This window comes from Equus asinus, chromosome 17 (assembly GCF_041296235.1).
Source record: "Equus asinus isolate D_3611 breed Donkey chromosome 17, EquAss-T2T_v2, whole genome shotgun sequence".
NCBI classification, from domain to species: Eukaryota; Metazoa; Chordata; class Mammalia; order Perissodactyla; family Equidae; genus Equus; species Equus asinus.
Window position 1 is genome coordinate 30,645,450 of NC_091806.1, and position 21,894 is coordinate 30,667,343.

Genomic DNA, 21,894 nt, shown 5'->3' on the forward strand with positions numbered 1-21,894 from the left:
CTGTGTAATCCTGCCCTTCCTATCCCCATGTTATTCACTGTGTTCCTAGAAAGATGGAGTGACATGTCTGATTGGTAAATCTGAGAACAACCTGGCATGCCGTCCTCTGCCCTTATCCTCAGGAGCAGCCTTCCTGCTGAATTCCTCCTTTCCCTGCATTACAGAGGAGCTTCCCCACAATGTGCAAGAGGCATATCCCAGTGACTGCCACCAAGACTGGGTAGATAAGCCTGTCTCCTTATGATGTTCACCGGAAACGAGTAACTTGGCTAATAAACTTCAAGTCTTCCCTCAGGTGTCTAAAGGTGATATTGTGGTCTCCATATATACACTATCTTTTATTTCTCAACTTGTTCAACTACTGGGGAAGGAAGAGAATAGCTATTTACTAGAGGCTCTTTGAGACTTTAGCAATTGTTTGTTTAATACATAGATGGATATGGTTAATTAATGTGTATTTTCAAGCTATTCGCATGTATGCCTTCACAAATGAGATTGGATCCAATTTTATTTTTACATATTTTATTTATTTTGGTTTAATGTTATGCTGACATGAACTGGAAAAAATGCTCTATTGTGATTTTCAGGAAAAGTACATATAATGTTAGAATTAGTTGTTCCATAAATATTTGGTAGAACTTCCCTGTAACACAATTGGGTCAAGTGTTCGTGTGAGCAAGTTTTAAAATAACAAGTAAAACCATTAAATGGTTTAAAAACATTTAAATATTCCAGATGCACGCACACATATACACACACACCAATAATCATCACTTTCTAAGCACTTATTCTGCTTTTTCTAAAAAAGAAAATACTGAGTAAACACAAAATAGCTATTTTTTAATTGTATATATGGTATAAAATATTGTGGTTCAGTAAACACCATGTGCCAGCAACTCAGTATAAGAAAGAAAATAAATTTTATTATTACATTTGATTCTTCTGGGTAAATGAGCTAGAAGCAGGAATGGACTTTATTCATTTTTTTCCCAAGGAATAAACCATAAAGTAAAAATTATGATTTATTGTTTCAAAAGTAAGGATTTTTCATCTATGAAGGACACCACAAACAAACTTAATAGAGGAAAGAATGTGAGAAAAACTTGTCAAGAACAAAGTATTCAAATCTAGATAAAAAAGAACATCTATAACTCATAGAAACATTAGGGAACGATATAAATAGGCAATTTACAGAAAAATAGAATCCCAAATTTTAAGAATATTAGACAGTGATGAAATTTATTTCTGGTTAGAAAAGAAATGAATAAAAATGAAATATCACTTTATACCTATTTTTCTGACCAAAGAATGTTAGGAAAATACCAGTGTTCACAAGGCACTGAAAATATGGGAACCCCCATGCATAATTAGTAGGAGTGTACACTGGTGCGTCCATTATGGAAAGTGATCTGAAAAAACTTAAGTTAAATGTGTGCATTGCCCTCAGACTAAAAATTTTTGTCCCTAATAATATGCCCTAGGAAAACGTTCATGCTGAGTTATTTGTAGTGGAGGCAAGTTGTAGGCAATCTACTATCCATCACTAGGAAACCATATAGGTAAATTATGATGGATGGACACCAGGGAGCATGCTACTCAATGTGTGGTCCATGGATCAGCTCCAATCCTTAGATTCTCTGTTTCTACTCTGTGGCAAGATAACCATTGAAAGTGAGATTTAGCATTTAAACTATTGCAGAATTTTGACAATGCTGAGATCTTTTTACTGCTTTTTACAAGAACACTGAACGGCTACATTTGCAAATTTTACAAGGAAAATGATCCTTTACCGTAGATACTTTAATAAACACTTCTGTAAAGAACTCTACATGTCCGTGAGTCCATGATGGCCAGAACAGAATTAGGAGGCAAAAAGAGTAAGATGAGAATATGGAGCTAAATTAGAGCAAGTCATATAGACTCCATGGGTAAGTCAAGATATTCATAAATAATAATCTGTATATATGTAAATTTGGATATATTAATTAAAATGTATATAGCGTAAAAGAAAATGTGGTTTTAAAAACTATCTTTTTAATATACTCTTTAATAGATGTATTTATGAAATGCCAATGTCAAGGTTCAGCATATTTAATCCTTGCTAGGCATGAAACAAAACAATGGCACTGAAGTGACTGAAGTCATTCTCCTGGGATTTTCTGGCCAACACAAGTCTTGGCATATCCTCTTCATAGTATTTCTACTGATCTATGTGGTTACCCTAGTGGGTAATATTGGCATGATCCTACTCATCAAGATTGATTCTTGCCTTCACACTCCTATGTATTTCTCCCTCCAACACCTGGGGTTTGTTGATCTCTGCTACACCTCTGCTATTACTCCCAAGATGTTGCAAAATTTTGTAGGGACAGAAAAACCCATCTCATTCATAGGATGTATAGTGCAATTACTAGTCTATGGTGTTTTTGCAACAAATGTCTGCTACATCCTGGCAGCTATGGTAGTAGATCATTATGTGGCCATCTGTAACCCTCTCCGCTATCCAACAGTCATGTCCCAGAGAGTCTGCATTCAACTCTTAGTTGGTTCCTACTTTATGGGTTTTCTAAATGCCTCTGTGAACACAGGTTTTATTTTCTCATTGAACTTTTGCAAATCCAATAAAAATAACCACTTTTTCTGTGATGAACCCCCAATTCTTGCCCTCTCATGCTCCAATATTTACTTCAACGTCATGCTACTAACAGTCTTTGTGGGGTTTAACTTGACATTCACTGTGTTGGTGGTCATCTTTTCCTACGTATACATCCTGACTGCCATCCTGAAGATGTCTTCTGCTGCAGGGAGGAAAAAAGCCTTCTCCACCTGTGCCTCCCATCTGACAGCAGTCACCATTTTCTATGGGACTCTCTCTTACATGTATCTGCACCATGGTGCCAATGAGTCTCAAGAGGAGGAAAAAGTGGCTTCTGTGTTTTATGGCATTATGATCCCCATGTTAAACCCCTAATCTACAGCCTGAGAAATCAAGATGTGAGAGAAGCCCTAAAAAGGATTGGAAAGAAGTGGTTCTAGTTTGAACTCTGATTTCTAACTTAACATGGTTCAACAAGCCAACCAACAGTTCTCTCTTATTTCTCAACAGCAGAAGATGTGGTAAATGTTTTTGAGATAGAAAAGCATTCCTTATTTATATCAATAGCATCTGAAAGATGTTGAAAAACATCTCAAATTATTAAATAAATAAGCTTCTAATTCATGTGTATCTTAAAGAGAATGCATTTGAAAAGAATATCTTCGATATTGCTTTTGTACATTTTGAGAAGTGCTTTTTTTAAATACCCTACATTAAAAAAGAAAAGTAAATTAAGGAGAAATGCATAATTTTTATTGTATCAGTGCCTCTATCAATGATATATAAGGAATTACTGTATAAAAATCTTTTTTAGGGGGCTGGCCCCATGGCCAAGTGGTTAATTCCTCATGCTCCACTTGGGCGGCCCAGGGTTTTGCTGGTTCAGATCCTGGGCATGGACATGGCACCGCTACAAAGTTTTGCAACATCCGGCCATGCTGAGGTGGTGCCCCACATGCCACAACTAGAAGGACCCAAAACTGAAATCTGCTACTAGGTACTGGGGAGATTTGGGGAGAAAAAATATTTTTTTTTTGTCTTCTCCTAAGAGGTACTATTATTACTCTTGGAATTTTTAAATAGCTAAGCTGATTTACTATTGCAGAAAAACTTTTTTTGAAACAGTCATTTTTTTGGAGGAAATATGCAGAAAAGAGTAGGAGAAAAGTATAGTTGAGTGAATCCCCACTGATTTGGGGACATTTGAGGCCAGTATCCCTCCTTCTCTACATGTTCCCTAAACAATTAGGAAATTGACACTGGAGTCTGGAAGATGTGGGGCATACCAATTTTATAATTGGTAAATATAACTTGAATCTCCAGATATATCCTCTTGCAGGTGCACATCTTAGGAAAACAAAATCCAGTGCAGAGTTTGGTGCTACAGAGCAGACTCATTTATCCAGAATCAATGCTTTTTGTCTCTCAATCTCCAAGAATGAAGAGAGATGTAGGATTCTAAGTTGACTTCCAGAAGTCAAATAAGGACTCAGACCCTAGTGTTCTCACCATTTTAATTCTCAAAAAAATAAAGCACACACATTCTATGAACAGGCTGTGTAAACATAAATTCTGACATTGCATGTTCAATGTCTTCTCCCAATATTGTTAGTTGGTTAAGCCATAGAGAGAAGCTAGTGGGAGGATTGACAGGAGTAGAGTTAACTACCTTTCCCAACATTTCCATGAATTCCAAATCTGGCTAAGGCAGGAACCCTGGGATAGGGAGCCAATCATAACCCAAACAATGCCAAGAGAATCCAGATGGTACCAGCTCATGCAGCAGAGTACATTACAAGAGAGGAATGACAAAATTAGGAAACTCTGATCTTATATAAGATTACTGGTGACTTGCCCATACTCCTCTTTGTAGAGAGAAACATTTCTACTCTGGAATGTAAGCAAATCCACTCCAGAGAAGGAAGAAGAATTTATCTGTATCTTTACCACCCCAAACCATCTCCAGGGAAGGAGATATCTCTATGTTTTACTATGCTGATACAAACATCCTTAAATATAATGACTGTAAAAGCCTTTTCTTAGAGGAACTGGATCATGCAGAAATGTAAAATATTTATAGAGAATCATTATACTTAGTAGTATAGTTTTAATATTCATAAAGTGAAAAAAACAGAAGACACAAAGACAAAAAAACACAGTAGTAAATGTTGTTTCACCTCTTCCTTTCCATGACAAATCAAGTTGAAAAAAATTTTAAGAGTAAGTTACCTATGGGAAAACACTGAAAGCATTCCTTTAAAGTCAAGAACAAGAAAAAGATGAACATGCTCAAGATTTTTCTTAAGATTAGTCTGGAGCTGCTGATCAAATCATTTAGACTATAGAAATCCTTGAAAGGAATATAAATCAAAAAGGAGTAAAAATTGTTTTTTGAAGATGGCATGATTTTTTTTCTGGATATTCCAGGAAAATTAATTGTTACAATCAACAGAAGTCAGTAATTTGGCTAGACAAAAAATTAGATACGTAAATCATTAGACTAAATGTAAAAGAAAAACAACAAACTAGATATAATAGAAGAAAAATCAATCAATTGTATATGTTAACAGAAAGTGGAAACAAATATTTTAAATACCATTTACATTAGCATCCAAAAGCTTGAAATACTTAGAGATAAATTTAACAAAATATGTATAATATCTGTATGAAGAAAGCTATGAACATTTATGAGAAAAATCAAAGAATCCTATATAAGCAGAAGATATACTGTGTTTAATGATTGGAGAACCCAATATTGTTAAAATATCAGTTCTCCCAAGATTGATCTATACTTTCAGTGAAATCCCAATCAAAATACCAACTGATTTTCTGTAAAAATTTACAAGCTGATTCTAAAACCTATTTGGAAATGTAAAAAACCTAGAAAAGCCAAAAAAAACTTTTTAGAATAAAGACCAAAGATATAGAACATACACAACCTGATTTCAAGACTAACTATAAAGGTATAGTAAATAAACCAGTCTAGTAATAACATAAGGATAGACATTATTGACCAATGGAACAATATAGAGGATAAAAAAATGGATTAGCATATAACAGTAAATTGATTTTTAACAAAGGTACCAAGCCAATTGCAGGATGAAGTGATTGGATTTTCAAAAAGAAAAAGGTGCTGGACTGAATAGACAGAGAGAAAAAATAAATCCCAACCTTTATCTCATACTACACACAAAAATTAATTTTGAAAGTATCATATACACATAAGGTATATTACATACAAATAGTAAATGCTAACGCTAAAAATTTCCAGAAGAAAAGATAGAAGAAAATCTCCATGACGTTGAAATATCAAAGATTTTTAGATAGGAAAACAAAAGCACAAACCGTGTAATTAAAAAATTGATGTATTTGCATCATCAAAATTTAAAACTTCTGCTTTTCTTTTTTTTAAAAGATTTTATTTTTTTTCCTTTTTCTCCCCAAAGCCTCCCAGTACATAGTTGTATATTCTTTGTTGTGGCTCCTTCTAGTTGTGGCATGTGGGACGCTGCCTCAGCGTGGTTTGATGAGCAGTGCCATGTCCACGCCCAGGATTCGAACCAACGAAACACTGGGCTGCCTGCAGTGGAGTGCGCGAACTTAACCTCTTGGCCATGGGGCCAGCCCCTAAAACTTCTGCTTTTCTAAAGACATCAAAGAAATGAAAAAATATGCCACAGATTGAGAGAAAATTATATGTATTTATGACAAAGGTTTTGTATTCAGAGGTCATAAAGAACACTTACAACCCAATAATAGGAATGCCCATTTAAAAATGGGCAGTGATGACAGTGAAAATCTCAGAGTAAGATCATCTGAAAATCAACTTTTCCCTAAAAGCAATTAGAACACTGGCAATAAATAAACAAATAGATGATAGATAGATAGATAGATAGACAATAGATAGATAGATGATAAAAACTGTCACAATCAACTTTTTCAGAACTCTGGAAATTAAACAAAGACTTGCAGCAATCCAGGGAGTATTTATTCAAGAAAAACAGTTGAGTCTTAGTAAAAATAGCTTTGAGGTGCTTTAATGTACCCTATTCTCATCCTCCCCTCCCCAGCTCCACAGGAGCCCTAAAAACCAACAGTTGGCAATCAGGTTAAAAAGCAGCAGCCTGGCAGCAAGTTGGAGCACACCTGTAGGTAAGAGTTGGAGAAAACAGTAGACAAACCAAAAAGTTTAAAACAGGAGGCTCAGGAATGAAATATTTATAAGGGGTATTGAAAAGTTCCAATATATTCCTGAGACTCTTAAACACCGTGAGCTCCATAGGGGTTGTGTGCATGTTCAGAATTGAACTAAGGAAGTCTTAAGTACTCACTCTGGCTAATCTTGAGGCTATTCTCAAGTAGCAGTTGAAGGCTGAGGTGGAGTTGTAATCCACCTGACTGAGAGTCAAAGACATTCCCCAACACACACTCAGAGACTGTTGGCAAATATTAAGAGACTTATTGGTCCCAGGTATTTAAATAATTCCCTTTTGAATCATTAGCTGATCACTAAGCTAATTGAGCAAAGACTTCAGTGACCACACGTGACAGAGAATATACACTTTACAGAATTAGTTCAGAGAAGTCGCTAAGCAAACAAACATTAACAACAATAACAATGCTGGAGAGAAAGATAATCTGATTCAGAATTGCCACGTTATGTTATTTAAAATCTTCAGTTTCAACCAAAAACAAAGATCATGAGACATGCAAAGAAAGAAGAAAGTATGGCCTACACAGAGAGACAAAACAGTCAATAGAAACTGTCCCTGAGAAAACACAGACACTTATTAGACAAGACTATAAATAAGCTATTTTAAATATGTTTATAAAACTAAAAACAAAATTTTTCTAAAGCACTAAAGGAAATTATAAGACTAGGTTTCACCAAAAAGAGAATATCAATAAAAAGATAGAAATTATTTTTAAAAAATAGAAATTCTAGAGTTAAAAAGTACAGTAACAGAAATGAAAAATTTACTAGGGAGACTCATCAGCAGATTTGAGCAGGCAGAAGAAAGAATCAGTTAACTTGAAGCCAAGTTAATTGAGATAATCCAGTCTAAAGAACAGAAAGAAAAAAGAATGAAGAAAAATGAACAGACTTTCAGACACCTATAAAACACCATCAAGCATACCAATGTAAGCATAATGAGAATATGAGGAGACCAGAGAGGGAAAGGGACAGAAGGCATATTTGAAGAAATATTGACTGAAAACTTCCCAAACATGATGAAAAATATTCACCTACACAGCTAAGAAGCTCAACGAAGTACAAATAGAACAAACGAAAAGAGATTCACTCCTAGACATTATATGACCTAGCTGCCAAAGGTCAAAGACTAAGAGAGAATCTTGAAAGCACCAAGAAAGAAGCGACTCATCACATAAAAAGGATTCTCAAAACTATTAAGGGCCAATTTCTCTTCAGAAACCATAGAGGCCGTAAAGCTGTGGGAGTGGCACATTTAAAGTTTTGAGAGGAAAAACTTGTCAAACAAAAATTATATTAAGCATAACTCTCTTTCAAAAATCAGGGAAAAAAGAAGATATTCCCAGATAAACAAAAGCTGAAGAAGTTGTCACAAGCAGACCTGCCCCACAAGAAATGTTAGAGAGTCATGCAGGCTGGTAAAGAAAGGACAACAGATGACAGGAATTCAGAGCCACATGGTAAAATAAAAGCCACAGGTGAGTAACCACACTGGTAAATATAAAAGCCAGTATTATTGTATTTTTGGTTTGTAACTCTTCTTTGTTTTCCTATATGATTTATAAATACAAATGCATAAACCAATAATTATAAATATATGTTAATTAGAATGCAATGTATAAAGATGTAATATGTAACAATAACAACATAAAAGGAAGCAGAACTGTAAAGGAACAGAGATTTTATATTCCATTGAAGCTAATTTAGTATTAATTCAAAATAGATTGTTATATATTTAAGATGTTGATTGTAATTCTCAAGGTAATCACTAAGAAAATAACTTTAAAAATAGAAAAAAAGAAATGATAAGGGAATTAAAATGATAAACAAAAAAATGAATTAAACAAAAAGAACCAGTAAAAGAGGAAATTAGGAACAAAAAAATGACATACAGAAAACAGAAAAATGGCAGAAATAAGTCCTTCTTTATCAGGAACTACTTTAAACTTATATAGATTGAATTCTCCAATCACAAGGAAGGGACCTTCAGAATGAAGTTTTTTAAAATGATCCAACTAGATGCTTTCTTCAAGGGACTTGCTTTAAAGCCAAAGACACAATAGGTTGAAAGTGAAAGGATGGAAAAGATATTTCATACAATTAGTAACCAAAAGAGAACTGAGGTGACAAATTTATATCAGACAAAATAGACTTAGTCAAAAATAATTACAAGAAACCAAGAAGAACATTATATATTGATAAAAGTGTCACTCATCAAGAAGACATAACAATTATACATATGTACCTACCTAACAAAGCATCACAAAAGATGTGAAGCAACAATTGACAGAGTTGAGAGGATAAACAGTTCTACAATAATAGTTGGAGACTTCAATATCCCACTTTCAGCAATGGATAGAAAATCTATTTGGAAGGTCCTTAAGGAAATAGAGGACTTGAACAATGGTAGACCTAACTAGACCTAACAGAAATCTATAGAACACTCCACCAAAAAGGCAGAATAAATATTCTTCTCAAGTGCACATGGAACATTCTCCAGGATAAACCATATGTTAAGCTACAAAACATGTCTCAATCAATTTTAAAAGATTGAAATCATACAAGTAGTATCTCAGCACAATGGAAAGAAACTAGACATGAAAAACTGGAAAATGCACAAATATGTGGAAATTGAGAAACACACTCATAAGCAACCAGTGGGTCAAAGAAGAAATCACAGGGGAAATTAGAAAATACTTTGATGAATGAAAAACAAAACCACAATATAATAAAACTGATGGAATGCAATGAAAGCTGTGCTAAGAAGGAAATTTATAGCTGTGAATGTGCACATTAAAAGTGAAGAAATATCTCAAATCAATAACCAAATATTACATCTTAAGGAACTGGAAAAAGAAGCATATGAAACTCAAAAACAACTGAAATAAGGAAATAATAAAACACTTGCCAGGTGACCCATCAATTCCACTCCTACTTATTTACCCACATGAAGTGAAAATCTATGTTCACACAAAGACTTGTATAAAAATGTTCATGGCAGCTTTATTCATAATAGCCAAGCAAGGAAACAATCAAAATGTTCATCAGCTCGTGAATTAAGTTGATAAAAAAATTGTAGAATATCCATTCAGTGGAATATAATACAGCAATAAAAATGAATAGATTACTAATACATACAACAACATGCTGAATCTTAAATCAGAGCAGGGGTTACCTGTGAAGAGGGTTAATGACTTGGAAAAAGCACAAGAGACTTTTTTGGATGACAAAATATTTTATATTTTTAATGTGGTGATGAGTGAATAGATATAAACATTTTTCACAACTCAAAAAACCATGCACTTCAAATGAATGTGTTTTATTGTATGTAAATTATAACCTATCAAAGATGATTTTTTAAATATTTTTATTTAAACATGGCATAATTCTTTTCTAGAAAACCCAGAAAATCAACTGTTACAAACAATATAATACAATATATAAATAAATAAAAATAAATAAAAATATAAAAATATAAAAATAAATAAAAATAAATAAAAAAAATAAATAAATAAATAAAAATAAATAAAAATAAATTTCTCTTTGGAAAGACCTAAAAATAAACTTAGCAAGCAACATTCAAGCTCTTATCAAGAAATATATAAAAAGCACTCTTCAGTAAGTCAAAGTGCTCCCCCATTCTTTGACAATTGCTCATACATTAATATATAAATTTGACATGAACCCAATAAATAGACCATTTTTGGGGGTGATGTTAAATTACAAACTGGTTCTACACTTCATATGAAAAAAGTGGCAAGCAGTGGTGGTCATAAAATTTTAGGGAATAAAAAGGAATGATATGGTGAAAATCACCCTGCCAGCTATTAAGACATTATAAAACTATAGTAAAATTGTGTGATACTAAAACATGAAAAGACAGAAAAAAAATGAATACAACAGATATGAAAGTCCAGGATTAGGTCCGAATGCATAAGATAGTATGTAATAATGGTGATAGATGGGGCATAGATGGATTATGTAATAAATAATAGTGAAATAATGGCTACATATTTGGGGTGGAGTAAAACTAGAAATTTATTTCACATGCTATGCAAAAATAAATTTTAAAAGGCTCAACGATTTAAATTTAAAAATTAAACTTTAAAGACAATAAAAGAAAATACTAAATTTTTTAAACCTTTAGAGTGAAAAAGGCCTTTATAAATCTGACACAGAACACAAAATAAATTTTCTACTTGGAAATCCAGGTTTTATGTATGATGAAATACACTATTAGCAAAGTAAAATCAGTAATATTGAGAAATAAATATTTGCAACTCTTATAAGGAAGGGTACTTGACTCAAAATATTAATATAAAAGCAAAAACATGAATTTTAAGGGAGCACTATACATACACAGATATTTCATAGAAAAAGAAATACTAATTTTTTGTAGAAATATGGAAAGATGCTCAACCTGACTCAGAAGAAAAAGACAAAACTAAAATATACTGTTTTTCACCTATCATAATGATGAAGTATAATAAAAGTTTCTTAGCATCACGTTAGGGAGGATTTGCAGAAATAGTCACTCTAGATTTGCTAGAAGTGATTTAAATTGATAGAGCCTCTCTCTGGAAGGCAGTCAGCCAATATCTACCCAAATTTACTATGTTCATACCCTTTGACTTAGAGATTTCTCTCCTAAATATCTTCTAATCCTAAAGATATAATCACACTAATATATTTATTATAACATTGTTTTTACTAGTAAAGATTGGAAGCCATAATTGTCTACCAATGAGGGAGGGAGTCTGATTAAACAAATTAAGAAATGCAGCTGTTCAATAAAATATTATACAACCATTAAAAACAGTGAGATTTCTCTTTCCATATAGGTCATGCAGAAATATTAAGTGAAATGCAAGCTGTAGAACAATATGCATAATATGCTATCATTTGTATGGGGAAGGAAGGAAGACTATATATATTAATATATTTACAAACGCAATGCAAGGTTTATATCTGGAAAAACAAGAGAAGATTAAAAGAATGGTGATCTCCAGGGAGGGAAACTGGAGGTTGGGAACGGAGGGATAGAGGGGGACTTGGCTTTTACTCTACGTGCTTTCGTACTTCTGAATGTTTACCGTGGGGATTCTTTGTTATACTCTCAAAAAAGAGGAAGACCAAAAGGCTGGAAGGAAAGGAGGAAGGAAGGAAGGAAAGGAAGCAGGAAGAATAGAAGGGAGAGAAGGAGGGAAGAAAAAGGTGGGGATGAAGGGGAAGCAGAGAAACGGAGAGGGAGAGAGGGAAGCAGGATAAAAAGTGATTCATGAGAAGCAGGACAACTCTCAAAAATGAAAGCAAGAAGTCCCTAATGGTAGTGACACAAAAATAAATTTGCTCCCTCTAGAAATCTGAACTTTTCTTCAGCAGAAAATAACTACTGAACATTGTTTTTCCAATTCCATCTCTGCCCCAGAACCTCAGCTTCCCAAGGGATCAAATATTGATTGATCCCTTAGGCCCTTGCTATAAATTCTCTGACTGGAAGGAACACACAGAGAGAACTTGGTGAGCAATCGACCTGCACGGGTTGCAGGAAAAGAATCTGGAGGCAACTCCACTGTAAGTAAAGCAAAGTAATTTCCATCTTTCAGCATCAGTTATGTAGCATCGCAGTGTGTGCAGGAAGTGGTAGAGCAAAAGGGTCAGAGACGCACTTCTGCCATGCTTTGTCCCAAGACCAGAGGGAATCCCTTCACCACTGGTAATGTAATGGAAATAAAGTGGGGGAACTCAGCTGGGCTGAGTGTTGCCTGGGAAAGGATACAAATGAACACATAATTCAATGATTCAATCAATCAACCAATACTATATGCCTTCAATGTATTATTGGCATGTGTTATTATGGCCATTTGATGAGCACTAATTCAATACCTGGCCCTTTGCTAGGAAGTTTACATAAATTTACCGATTTGACCCTCACATAACTGCACAGCAGGCTTTACTTTTTCCTCTTCTTCTTCATTTTTTTCACTTTTATTTTGAAAGAATTATACATTCACAGGAAGTTGCAAAGAAAGTACAGAGATGTCCCATATATCCTTCACACAGTTTTCCTTCAGTGGTTCCATCTAACATAATTATACTATGACATCAAGCCAGGATTTTGATATTGATGTGTGTGATAATGTGTGTGTATAGCTCCATGTCATTTTATCACATGTGTAGATATGTGAAACCACCACTAAAATCAAGATACACACCTATGCTATCACAGATTTCAGATTCCATACAGACCTCCCTCATGCTACCCCTTATGGTCACACCACTCCCCTTCCCCGACCACCCTGATCCTTGGAAATCATTAATCTGTTCTCATCTCTATAATTTTGCCATTTTGAGAATGTTAGATGAATGGAATAATACACTATATAACCTTTTGAGATTGGCTGTTTTTCACTCTTTATCAATACCCTTGAGTTTCATCGAAGTTGTCACATATGTCAATAGTTTGTTCTTCTTTATTGCTTCATAGTATTCCACAGTAGGGATGTACCAAGGTTTCCTATTGAAGGACATTTTGGCTGTTTACACTTTGGGGCTATTACAAATGAAGGTGTTAGAAAAAGTTGTGTACATGTTTTTGTGTGGACATAAGTTTTTTGTAGACATCATTGCCCAGAAATGCAAGTACTGAATGGTATGATAAGTGTGTTTGTTAAGGAACTGCCAAACTATTTTCCAGTGAATGTACTATTTTATACTCCTACCAGCAATGTATGAGAAATCCAGCTATTCTACATCCTTGCCAGCATTTGCTGTTGTCACTGTTCTTTGATTTCAGCCCTTCTGATAGCTGTGTAGTGATAACTCATTGGATTCTTAATTTGCACTTCCCTAATGCTTAATGATGTGGGATATCTTTTCACGTGCTTATTTGCCGCCTTTGTGAATTTTCTGTTCATGTCTTTCACCCATTTTCTAATGTGATATTTTCTTATTGTTGAAGTTCAGGGTTTTTTATATACTCTAGGTATGAGTCCTTTGTCAGATACATTTTACCAATTTGAGTGAAATGTGGAAACCCGCTTCCCATTGCATCACTTTACTCTCCCTATTTATAATATACTTGTCTTGAATATTTCCTCCACACACATTGAGAACCACATTAGATAGGGTCAAAATTTTGCTTCAATTGTCAAATATAATTTAGAAAACTTGAGACAAGTTAAGTCTATTGTACTTATCCATATTATCGCTCTTTCCATGCTCTTTCTTCTTTCCTAACATTCCAGGATTCCTTCTTTTGCTTTTTTCACAACAATTTCCCATCTGGGTTTTTTTTTTTTGTAAAATTGGCCCTGAGCTAACGTGTTGCCAATCTTCCTCTTTTTTCTCCTGCAAAGCTCCAGTACATAGTTGTATATCCTAGTTGTAGGTCATTCTAGTTCTTCTATGTGAGATGCTGCCACAGCGTGGCTTGATGAGTTGTATGTGGGTCCACACCTAGGATCTGAACTGGCAAACTGCTGGCCACCAAGGCAGAGTGCACAAATTTAACCGTCAGCCACGGGGTTAGCCTCAAGATTCCTTCTTTTAATATCAATTAGAAAGAGTCTGGCAGAATGGATAGAAAAACATGATGCAATTATGTGCTGTGTACAGGAAACTCACTTCAATATATAGTGACATTTCTAGGTTTAAAGTAAAAGGAAGGTAAAGATATACCTTGCTAGGGCTGGCCTGGTGGCATAGTGGTTAAGCTACGTATTCTGCTTCAGTTTGCAGGTTTGGATCCCAGGCACAGACCTGCATACTGCTCATCAAGCCAGGTTGTGGTAGTGTCCCATATATAAAGTGGAGGAAGATTGGCACAGATGTTAGCTCAGGGACCATCTTCCTCAAGCAAAAGGCAACAGATGTTAGCTCAGGGCCAATCTCCCTCAACAAAAAAAAAAAGATAAAAGATATACCATGCAAGCATTAATCAAAAGAATGAAAGAATAAGTATATTAATTATCAGATAAAGTAGACTTCACAGCAAAGAAAATTACTAGGCACAGAGAGGAACACTGCATAACGATAAAAGGATTAATCTTCCAAGTAGAAATAGAAATCCTAAATAATTCTCAGTACCTACACTGTGCCTTGCTCAGAGTAGACACAGAGTAATTATTTTTAAATAAACAAACCAAAGAAAGCATGAATGTAAAGCTTCTTTTTGATCCTGGCTATGTGTTTTAGTTTTCTATTCTTATAGTTTAACTGTCCTAACTCCTTGAAGCAGAGAGGCACACTAAAGAAAAAGAAAAAAGTCCCTTCTTAAAAGAAAACAAAACAATGGCATTAATTATGGGAAAAAATCTTCATGTAACATAAGCAGTTGATTTTCTACATTTCATAAATCTTTTCATTCATTCATTCTTTCATTAATTAATTCATTTAGGTATTCAATTACTACTATTTATAGACACACGCACTTTCCCTAGCTGCTGAATTCATGGAACCTACAATCCATGAGAGAATAGAAATTAAGCAAAAGTGTATAAATAATGTTACAAATAATTATTAGTGTTAAAACTGATTAAGACAAAAGGACCAAGACCTATAGCAGAGCTCATGGTTCATTTGGATGGTCAAAATAATCCCTGAGGACATGCCATTCAAATTGAGACCAGAGAAAAGTAAAAGTTAGCAATGAAATGCTAATATAATAGGAAATGGACCAGAGGGTATTTAAGGCAGAAAGAGGAACATGCTGGAATGGCCAGAGGTGGAGGACAGCAAAAAACAAGAGGAGTCCATGATGGCTAGTGCACTGATAGCAAGGAAAGAATAGAGAGTAAAGTAGGAGCAAGATAATATGGAATTCTATGGATGAGTCAAGGTTTTCAGATAAAATAATTTGTATTTAGGTAAATAGTGGTATTTTAATAAAAATATATAGTAGATAAAAGAAAGAAAAAATGAACAAAAGTGTTTTTATATGTACTTTAACTGATATGTTTATGAAATTCCAATCAGTCTGCACCCTGAGAACACAGCTACTGATCCAAGGCAATTTCCCAAACTATAGATGAAGTTCCCTAAATTGAGTGGCAAAGTTCAGCGACCTCTATGTTCACCTTTAGAATCCAAGTGAATGAGCTCACAGAAAATATTCTCTGACCCCACTATGAAATCAAATATTATACCATTTCCAATCAGACTTAGCTAAAGGATAACAATGGTCTTAGCTTTCTCTACTCTTCTTTCTGTGCACTTTTTCAGCTGACATTTAATCTTTGCTAGCCATGGAACAAAACAATGGCACTGAAGTGACTGAATTCATTCTCCTGGGATTTGCTGGCCAGCACAAGTCTTGGCACACCCTCTTCATACTATTTCTACTGATCTATGTGGCCACCCTAGTGGGTAATATTGGCATGATCCTACTCACCAAGATTGACTCTTGCCTTCACACTCCTATGTACTTTTTCCTCCAACACTTGGCTTTTGTTGATCTCTGTTATGCCTCTGCTATCACTCCCAAGATGTTGCAAAACTTTGTAGGGACAGAAAAATCCATCTCATTCATAGGATGTGTGGTACAATTACTAGTCTATGGTACTTTTGTAACAAGTGACTGCTACATCCTGGCTGCTATGGCAGTAGATCGTTATGTGGCCATCTGTAACCCTCTTCGCTATACAACAGTCATGTCCCAGAAAGTCTGCATTCAACTCTTAGTTGGTTCATACTTCATGGGTTTCCTAAATGCCTCTGTAAACACAGGTTTTACCTTCTCACTGAATTTTTGCAAATCCAATAAAATCAACCACTTTTTCTGTGATGAACCCCCAATTCTTACCCTCTCATGCTCCAACATTGACTTCAACATCATGCTCCTAACTGCCCTTGTGGGGTTTAACTTGACATTCACTGTGTTGGTGGTCATCTTTTCCTACGTATACATCCTGACTGCCATCCTGAAGATGTCTTCTGCTGCAGGGAGGAAAAAAGCCTTCTCCACCTGTGCCTCCCATATGACAGCAGTCATCATTTTCTATGGGACTCTCTCTTGCATGTATCTACACCATGGGACCAACAAGTCTCAAGAGGAGGAAAAAGTGGCTTCTGTGTTTTATGGCATTATGATCCCCATGCTAAATCCCCTAATCTACAGCCTGAGAAACCAAGATGTGAAAGAAGCCCTAAAAGGGATAGGAAAGAAATGCTTCTAGTTTGATACTCAATTTCTAATTCTCTACACTCGTAAACAACCAGACTGACAGTGCCCATTTTTAATAAATAAAAACCAAAGTGCCAAACAATATGGGAAAAGTTGACAGTTTTACTAATACTGAGCTGCAAATTAAAGTAACAATGAGATAACACCAATATGACTGGCAAAAATTGAAAAACAATGATAATGCCTATTAATTGCTGTGATGTAAGGAAAATGATGCTCTCACATATTGTTAATGGAAAATTGAAGTGTTGCCTCACTTTAGAAGGAACCTAGCAATATCTTTCTAAATAAAAAAAATTTTCAAACCAGAATTTCATCCCTGAAAGTTGGAATATGGAAATATAAGTTCCAGTCCATAATGCCATACATTTAAGGATGTTTATTGTAGCATTGTTTAGGAAGACAAAACCAAGACAGGGAATGTTCCCAACTGGGAAATAAACCTGTACTGTTGTAATCCAAAAATCTGTGTCTATTGCTGCACAACAAATTTAGGGGCTTAAAAAGCACTCAATTATTATCTTATAGCTTTATATGTCGAGAATATAGACACCCCTTCTCTGAGATGCTACAATAAAGGTGTCAACCAGGACTGGGAACTCATCTAGATGCCCAGTTGGGAATGGATCTGCTTCCAAGCTTCCTCATGTTATTGGCAGAATTCATCTTCTTGCTGTTGTAGGACTGAAACTCCTGCCTTCTTGCTGGCTGTCAGCCAGAGGCTGTTCCCAGGTCTTAGAGGCTAATCTATGGTTCTTTGCCACATGGTCCTCTCCATAATCCCTCTCATAACATGGCAGCTTGCTTCTTCAAAGCCAGAAAGTCATATACATTTAATCAGTACATACACCACATGAAACAACACACCTTTATATGCCCAAATCTTACTACTACTTCAAGAGTCAGTCTCTCTCTCTGAAGTTTTCCCAGCTCAATACTCATTTCCTGCTAACTTCCTACCCCTGGAAGTAACTTCTTTTTCCACTGAATACCCACAGCATTTCATTTGTATCTGAAAATATTATTTAACACTTCCTATATAAACTATTTATTTACATATGAGACCTTCACTATCATCTATAAGCCAGTTGAGATACCTTTTCCTTCTATGAATGTTTAACATCTAGTGTAGAGCCTTAGACATAGTAGGGGTTCTATAAATATTGAATCAATGAAGGAATGTTAATTAAGAAAAACAATATGGACAGCTTTCTAACTGGAAGTTATGGGAGTCTTGTAGCCTACACTACTGGTCTTTAAATACCAACCTATGGACGGCAGCATACAAATAACCAGGGAAAGTTTTTTGAAATGCAAATTACTATAGCCCAGCCCTGGAAATGTTGGTTCAATAATATGAGGTGGAACCTAATACCTGAGAGTATCTGTATAAGCAAAATTTTGCTTTAATTGCATGCTCTACTAGAAAGTAGTATTTGAGAGCACAGGATTTAGAATCTTTCATAATGTGATTTATGGCCCAACTCTGCCCCTCACCACCAGTGTCCCTTTGGAAGTTAGTTGAGCTTTCAAACTGTTTTCTCATAATACATACCTCATGAGATTTTTAAAATATGTTTGTTTGCTTGCTTGTTAGGAATATGTAAGATAATGCATATAAACCATAGTGCTTGGCACTAATAAACTCTCAATAAATGTTAATAGTAACAAATATTGATAAGGATTATTCCAACATGGATGTGGCAGACATTACAAGAATGCCCTTATCTCACACAAACACACACACTCACGTGCACACACAGTTAATAAGTCTCCTAATATTTGCAACAGAAAAACTTCTCCCCTCTGGGAAGATCCTCCTTCAGCAGAAATTAACTAATGAAGGTTGTTTTCTTTGATGGTGTCTCAGCATCTAGAGTCACAGACACTTAAGGGAATAAGTATCCTAATCCCATAGGCCTCAGCTATAAACTCTCTCTGTGGAGAAATCATCTGATGAGTAATAAGCTTGTACTAGCCTGGGAAGAAAATCTGAAGATCAATCTCCTGTATATAAAGCAAATTGCATTTTTCCTATTCAGTTGTGCATTCTTCTAGCATATAAGGACCACAGTAAAATCTATAGGATTAGAGGTAATATGACAGCATAATTAACTCAAAGGTTGGGTCAAGTCATCTTATCTTTGGCAAAATAAAATATAAATGGGGGCCAGCCCAGTGGTGCAGTGGTTAAGTTAGTGTGCTCCACTTCGGTGGTCCAGGGTTCACCAGTTCGGATCCTGGGCATGGACATATGCACCACTTATCAAACCATGCTGTGGCAGGCATCCCACATATAAAAGAGAAGAAAATGGGCACGGATGTTAGCTCAGGGCCAATCTTCCTCAGCAAAAAGGGGCGGATTAGCAGTGGACATTAGCTCAGGACTAATCTTCCTAAAAAATAAATAAATAAAAATATAAATAGAAAGAGGAGTTACTGATGGTATAAAGAAGTATAAAATGGCCCTGGAGATGATAGTCAACATGGCTATAATGTTCCCAAGTGGAACAAACAGTCTTTACAGAACATAAGCAATTATTAGATAAGACCATTCCACGACTGACATGAAACAAGATAGAGAAAAGGACACTCTGAAAGTATGTCTGAAACAAGACAGGGACAAGGACTCTTGGCAACCAAAGAAAAATGGCTAAACATTCCCTTTTTCCAACTAATGAGTAAATATTCCTTCTTTACCCTCTTTAATTTTCTCCTCTCTTAGGTGTAAATTACCAAAATATCCAGTCACTGAATTCCTGATAACACTCGAAACAGAACATGCCTGCACTTCCTCAATCATTAGAATCACCAAGCACAAGCCTAAGTCCTATAAAAAGCCTTCCCAATCCCCTCTTATCCAGCACTCTGGTGCTTCTGGGGTGTGCTCTCCCTTGCTGCCTCATGTGAAATAGCCTAATTTACATGACTACATATGTGCTCCTGGTTGGCTATCAGGCATTGACAGTGTGAATTGTTCTCTTGAACCTTGCTTCATTTTGTTATTCATTTCTTAATTGCAAAAGGAATTAATATGTGTCCCTTATTTTTTAAATACACCCGTTTGTAAAGTTAGAAAAGGAAACTCCCTATTACCCTCAGTCCTCCTCAACTTGCTTAAATTTGTCATGTATTCTTCCAGATGGTGTTTTCTCAACATAAACACAGAGAGAGAGAGAGTTTTTTAAATTAAAAATCAGTTCACACCCCACATTTTTCTGCAAAATGCTTTACTTATTTAACAGTGTTTCATTTTCCATGAGAATACTTATAGATCTATCTTATTATTTTTAGGTGTTTCATGGAAGTACAAGCTATAGATTAACTCTGCCTTATTTTAGCATCACCCTATCTAATTCCAATGTTTTGCTATAAAAAAAATACTGCATAGAATCCCATGTATTTAAGGTAAATGTTTTCCTTCTCATTTTATCAAAGATTAAACTGAGGTTGAGGGAAGTTACAATTCTTGCCCAAGATCACATACCTATTAAATGGTACTTCCAGGATCCAAATCTAGATCTTTCTAACTTCAAAGTCTATGTACTTTTCATTGAAGATAGTTTAAAATAAAACATCAAAATGGCTTGGGTACAATATAATTTGAACAACTTCAAACGTGTATTATTTATCCAATTAAAAATCTCTTCCAGAACTTCCACTTCCAGCCAGGATGGAATAACAGAGGGACTCACCCATCTGCCTGAAACAAGAAAAATTGGACAAAATATTTGAAATAATAGTTTGCAAGACACTGTACGTTGGACAATAAAAGCCAGTGATTCCTGAGAGACAAGAAAAATTGAGCTCTAAATCTTCCCCAGCTTTCCATCTTAAGAAAGTTTCCCGATCCCAATGGAGAGAGGGAGAACTCAGGAAGAGTTTAGTGGACTTCCTAAAGGAAATGGAGCTGAAAATCTGGGGATACCAAGGCAACTAGAGTTTGTATAGAGAATACTGAAGAAGGGGAGTTGTATGTAGAGAGAAGCCTGAAATCTGCAAAGGATCTCCCTCAATTATTTAGCTGAGTTTTGATCAGTACACACATATGAGGAAACAATTTGAAGCTAGGGAAGAAAATACTGAAAATGTTATAGGTTACAGTGCTTGATGCTCACCCAAGGCTGGAACAATGGCTATTCTCACCAGGCAGACTGGAAAACTTCAAGATTCATGAAGCATTGGGTATGGTGCACAGACAGGACTTGCCTCAGTAGTGGGAAACAATCAGCTACACACTGAACTCTGTTCCACTTCCAACCAACAAATCTACACAGCAAGACTCAAAATGATCAAACAGTTTCAAGGAACTTAACTGTGCTCCAGAACAAAGCTCAAGGATATTTATAAGAACACAAAAATAACTGGCACTAAACATGGTAAAATCCATAATGCCTAGCATCTAATCAAAAATTACCATGCATGCAAAGTGTAGGAAAACATGACCACAATAAGAGGAAAAATCATTGGTCAAAACCGATCAAGAACTGCAAGAGATGTCAGAATCGGCAATCAAGAACATTAAAATAATTATTATAACTATGCTCCATATGTTCAAAAAAGTTAAGTAGAGATGTGAAAAATAAGATAAAGACTACAGTGTCTGATGGTAAAAAAAAAAAATAAATTATGCTGGACAGGACCAACTGCAGATTAGACATTCCAAAAGAAGTGATTAATGATCTTGAAGGCATAGCAATAGAAACTACCCAAAATGAGAGAAAATCAATCAAAAAGCAAAATGAACAACACATCATGAGCTGCAGAACAATTTCAAGAAGGCTTGTATATGTGTAATTGGAGTCCCTGAAGGACAAGAGAAGCAGGGTTGATATAAAAAATTCTTTTGGAAAATAAAGCTGAGAATTTTGTAAATTTAATGAAACTATAAACCCACAGATT

The 21,894-nt window shown here is 35.2% G+C and overlaps 1 protein-coding gene and 1 pseudogene across 1 annotated transcript; both read left to right on the forward strand.

Moving 5' to 3' along the window:
- The first annotated feature begins 2,107 nt into the window (after positions 1 to 2,107).
- Positions 2,108 to 3,036, forward strand: LOC106823603 (putative olfactory receptor 5AK3; annotated as a pseudogene).
- Positions 3,037 to 16,054: 13,018 nt separating this feature from the next.
- On the forward strand, positions 16,055 to 16,984 carry LOC106823595 (putative olfactory receptor 5AK3). Its single transcript, XM_014829421.1, has one exon. The coding sequence runs from the start codon at positions 16,055 to 16,057 to the stop codon at positions 16,982 to 16,984; it is 930 nt and encodes a 309-aa protein (XP_014684907.1).
- Positions 16,985 to 21,894: the final 4,910 nt, after the last annotated feature.

Coding starts and splice junctions, on each gene's coding strand:
- LOC106823595 (XM_014829421.1), top strand. CDS start 16,055: ATGGAACAAAACAATGGCACTGAAGTGACTGAATTCATTCTCCTGGGA.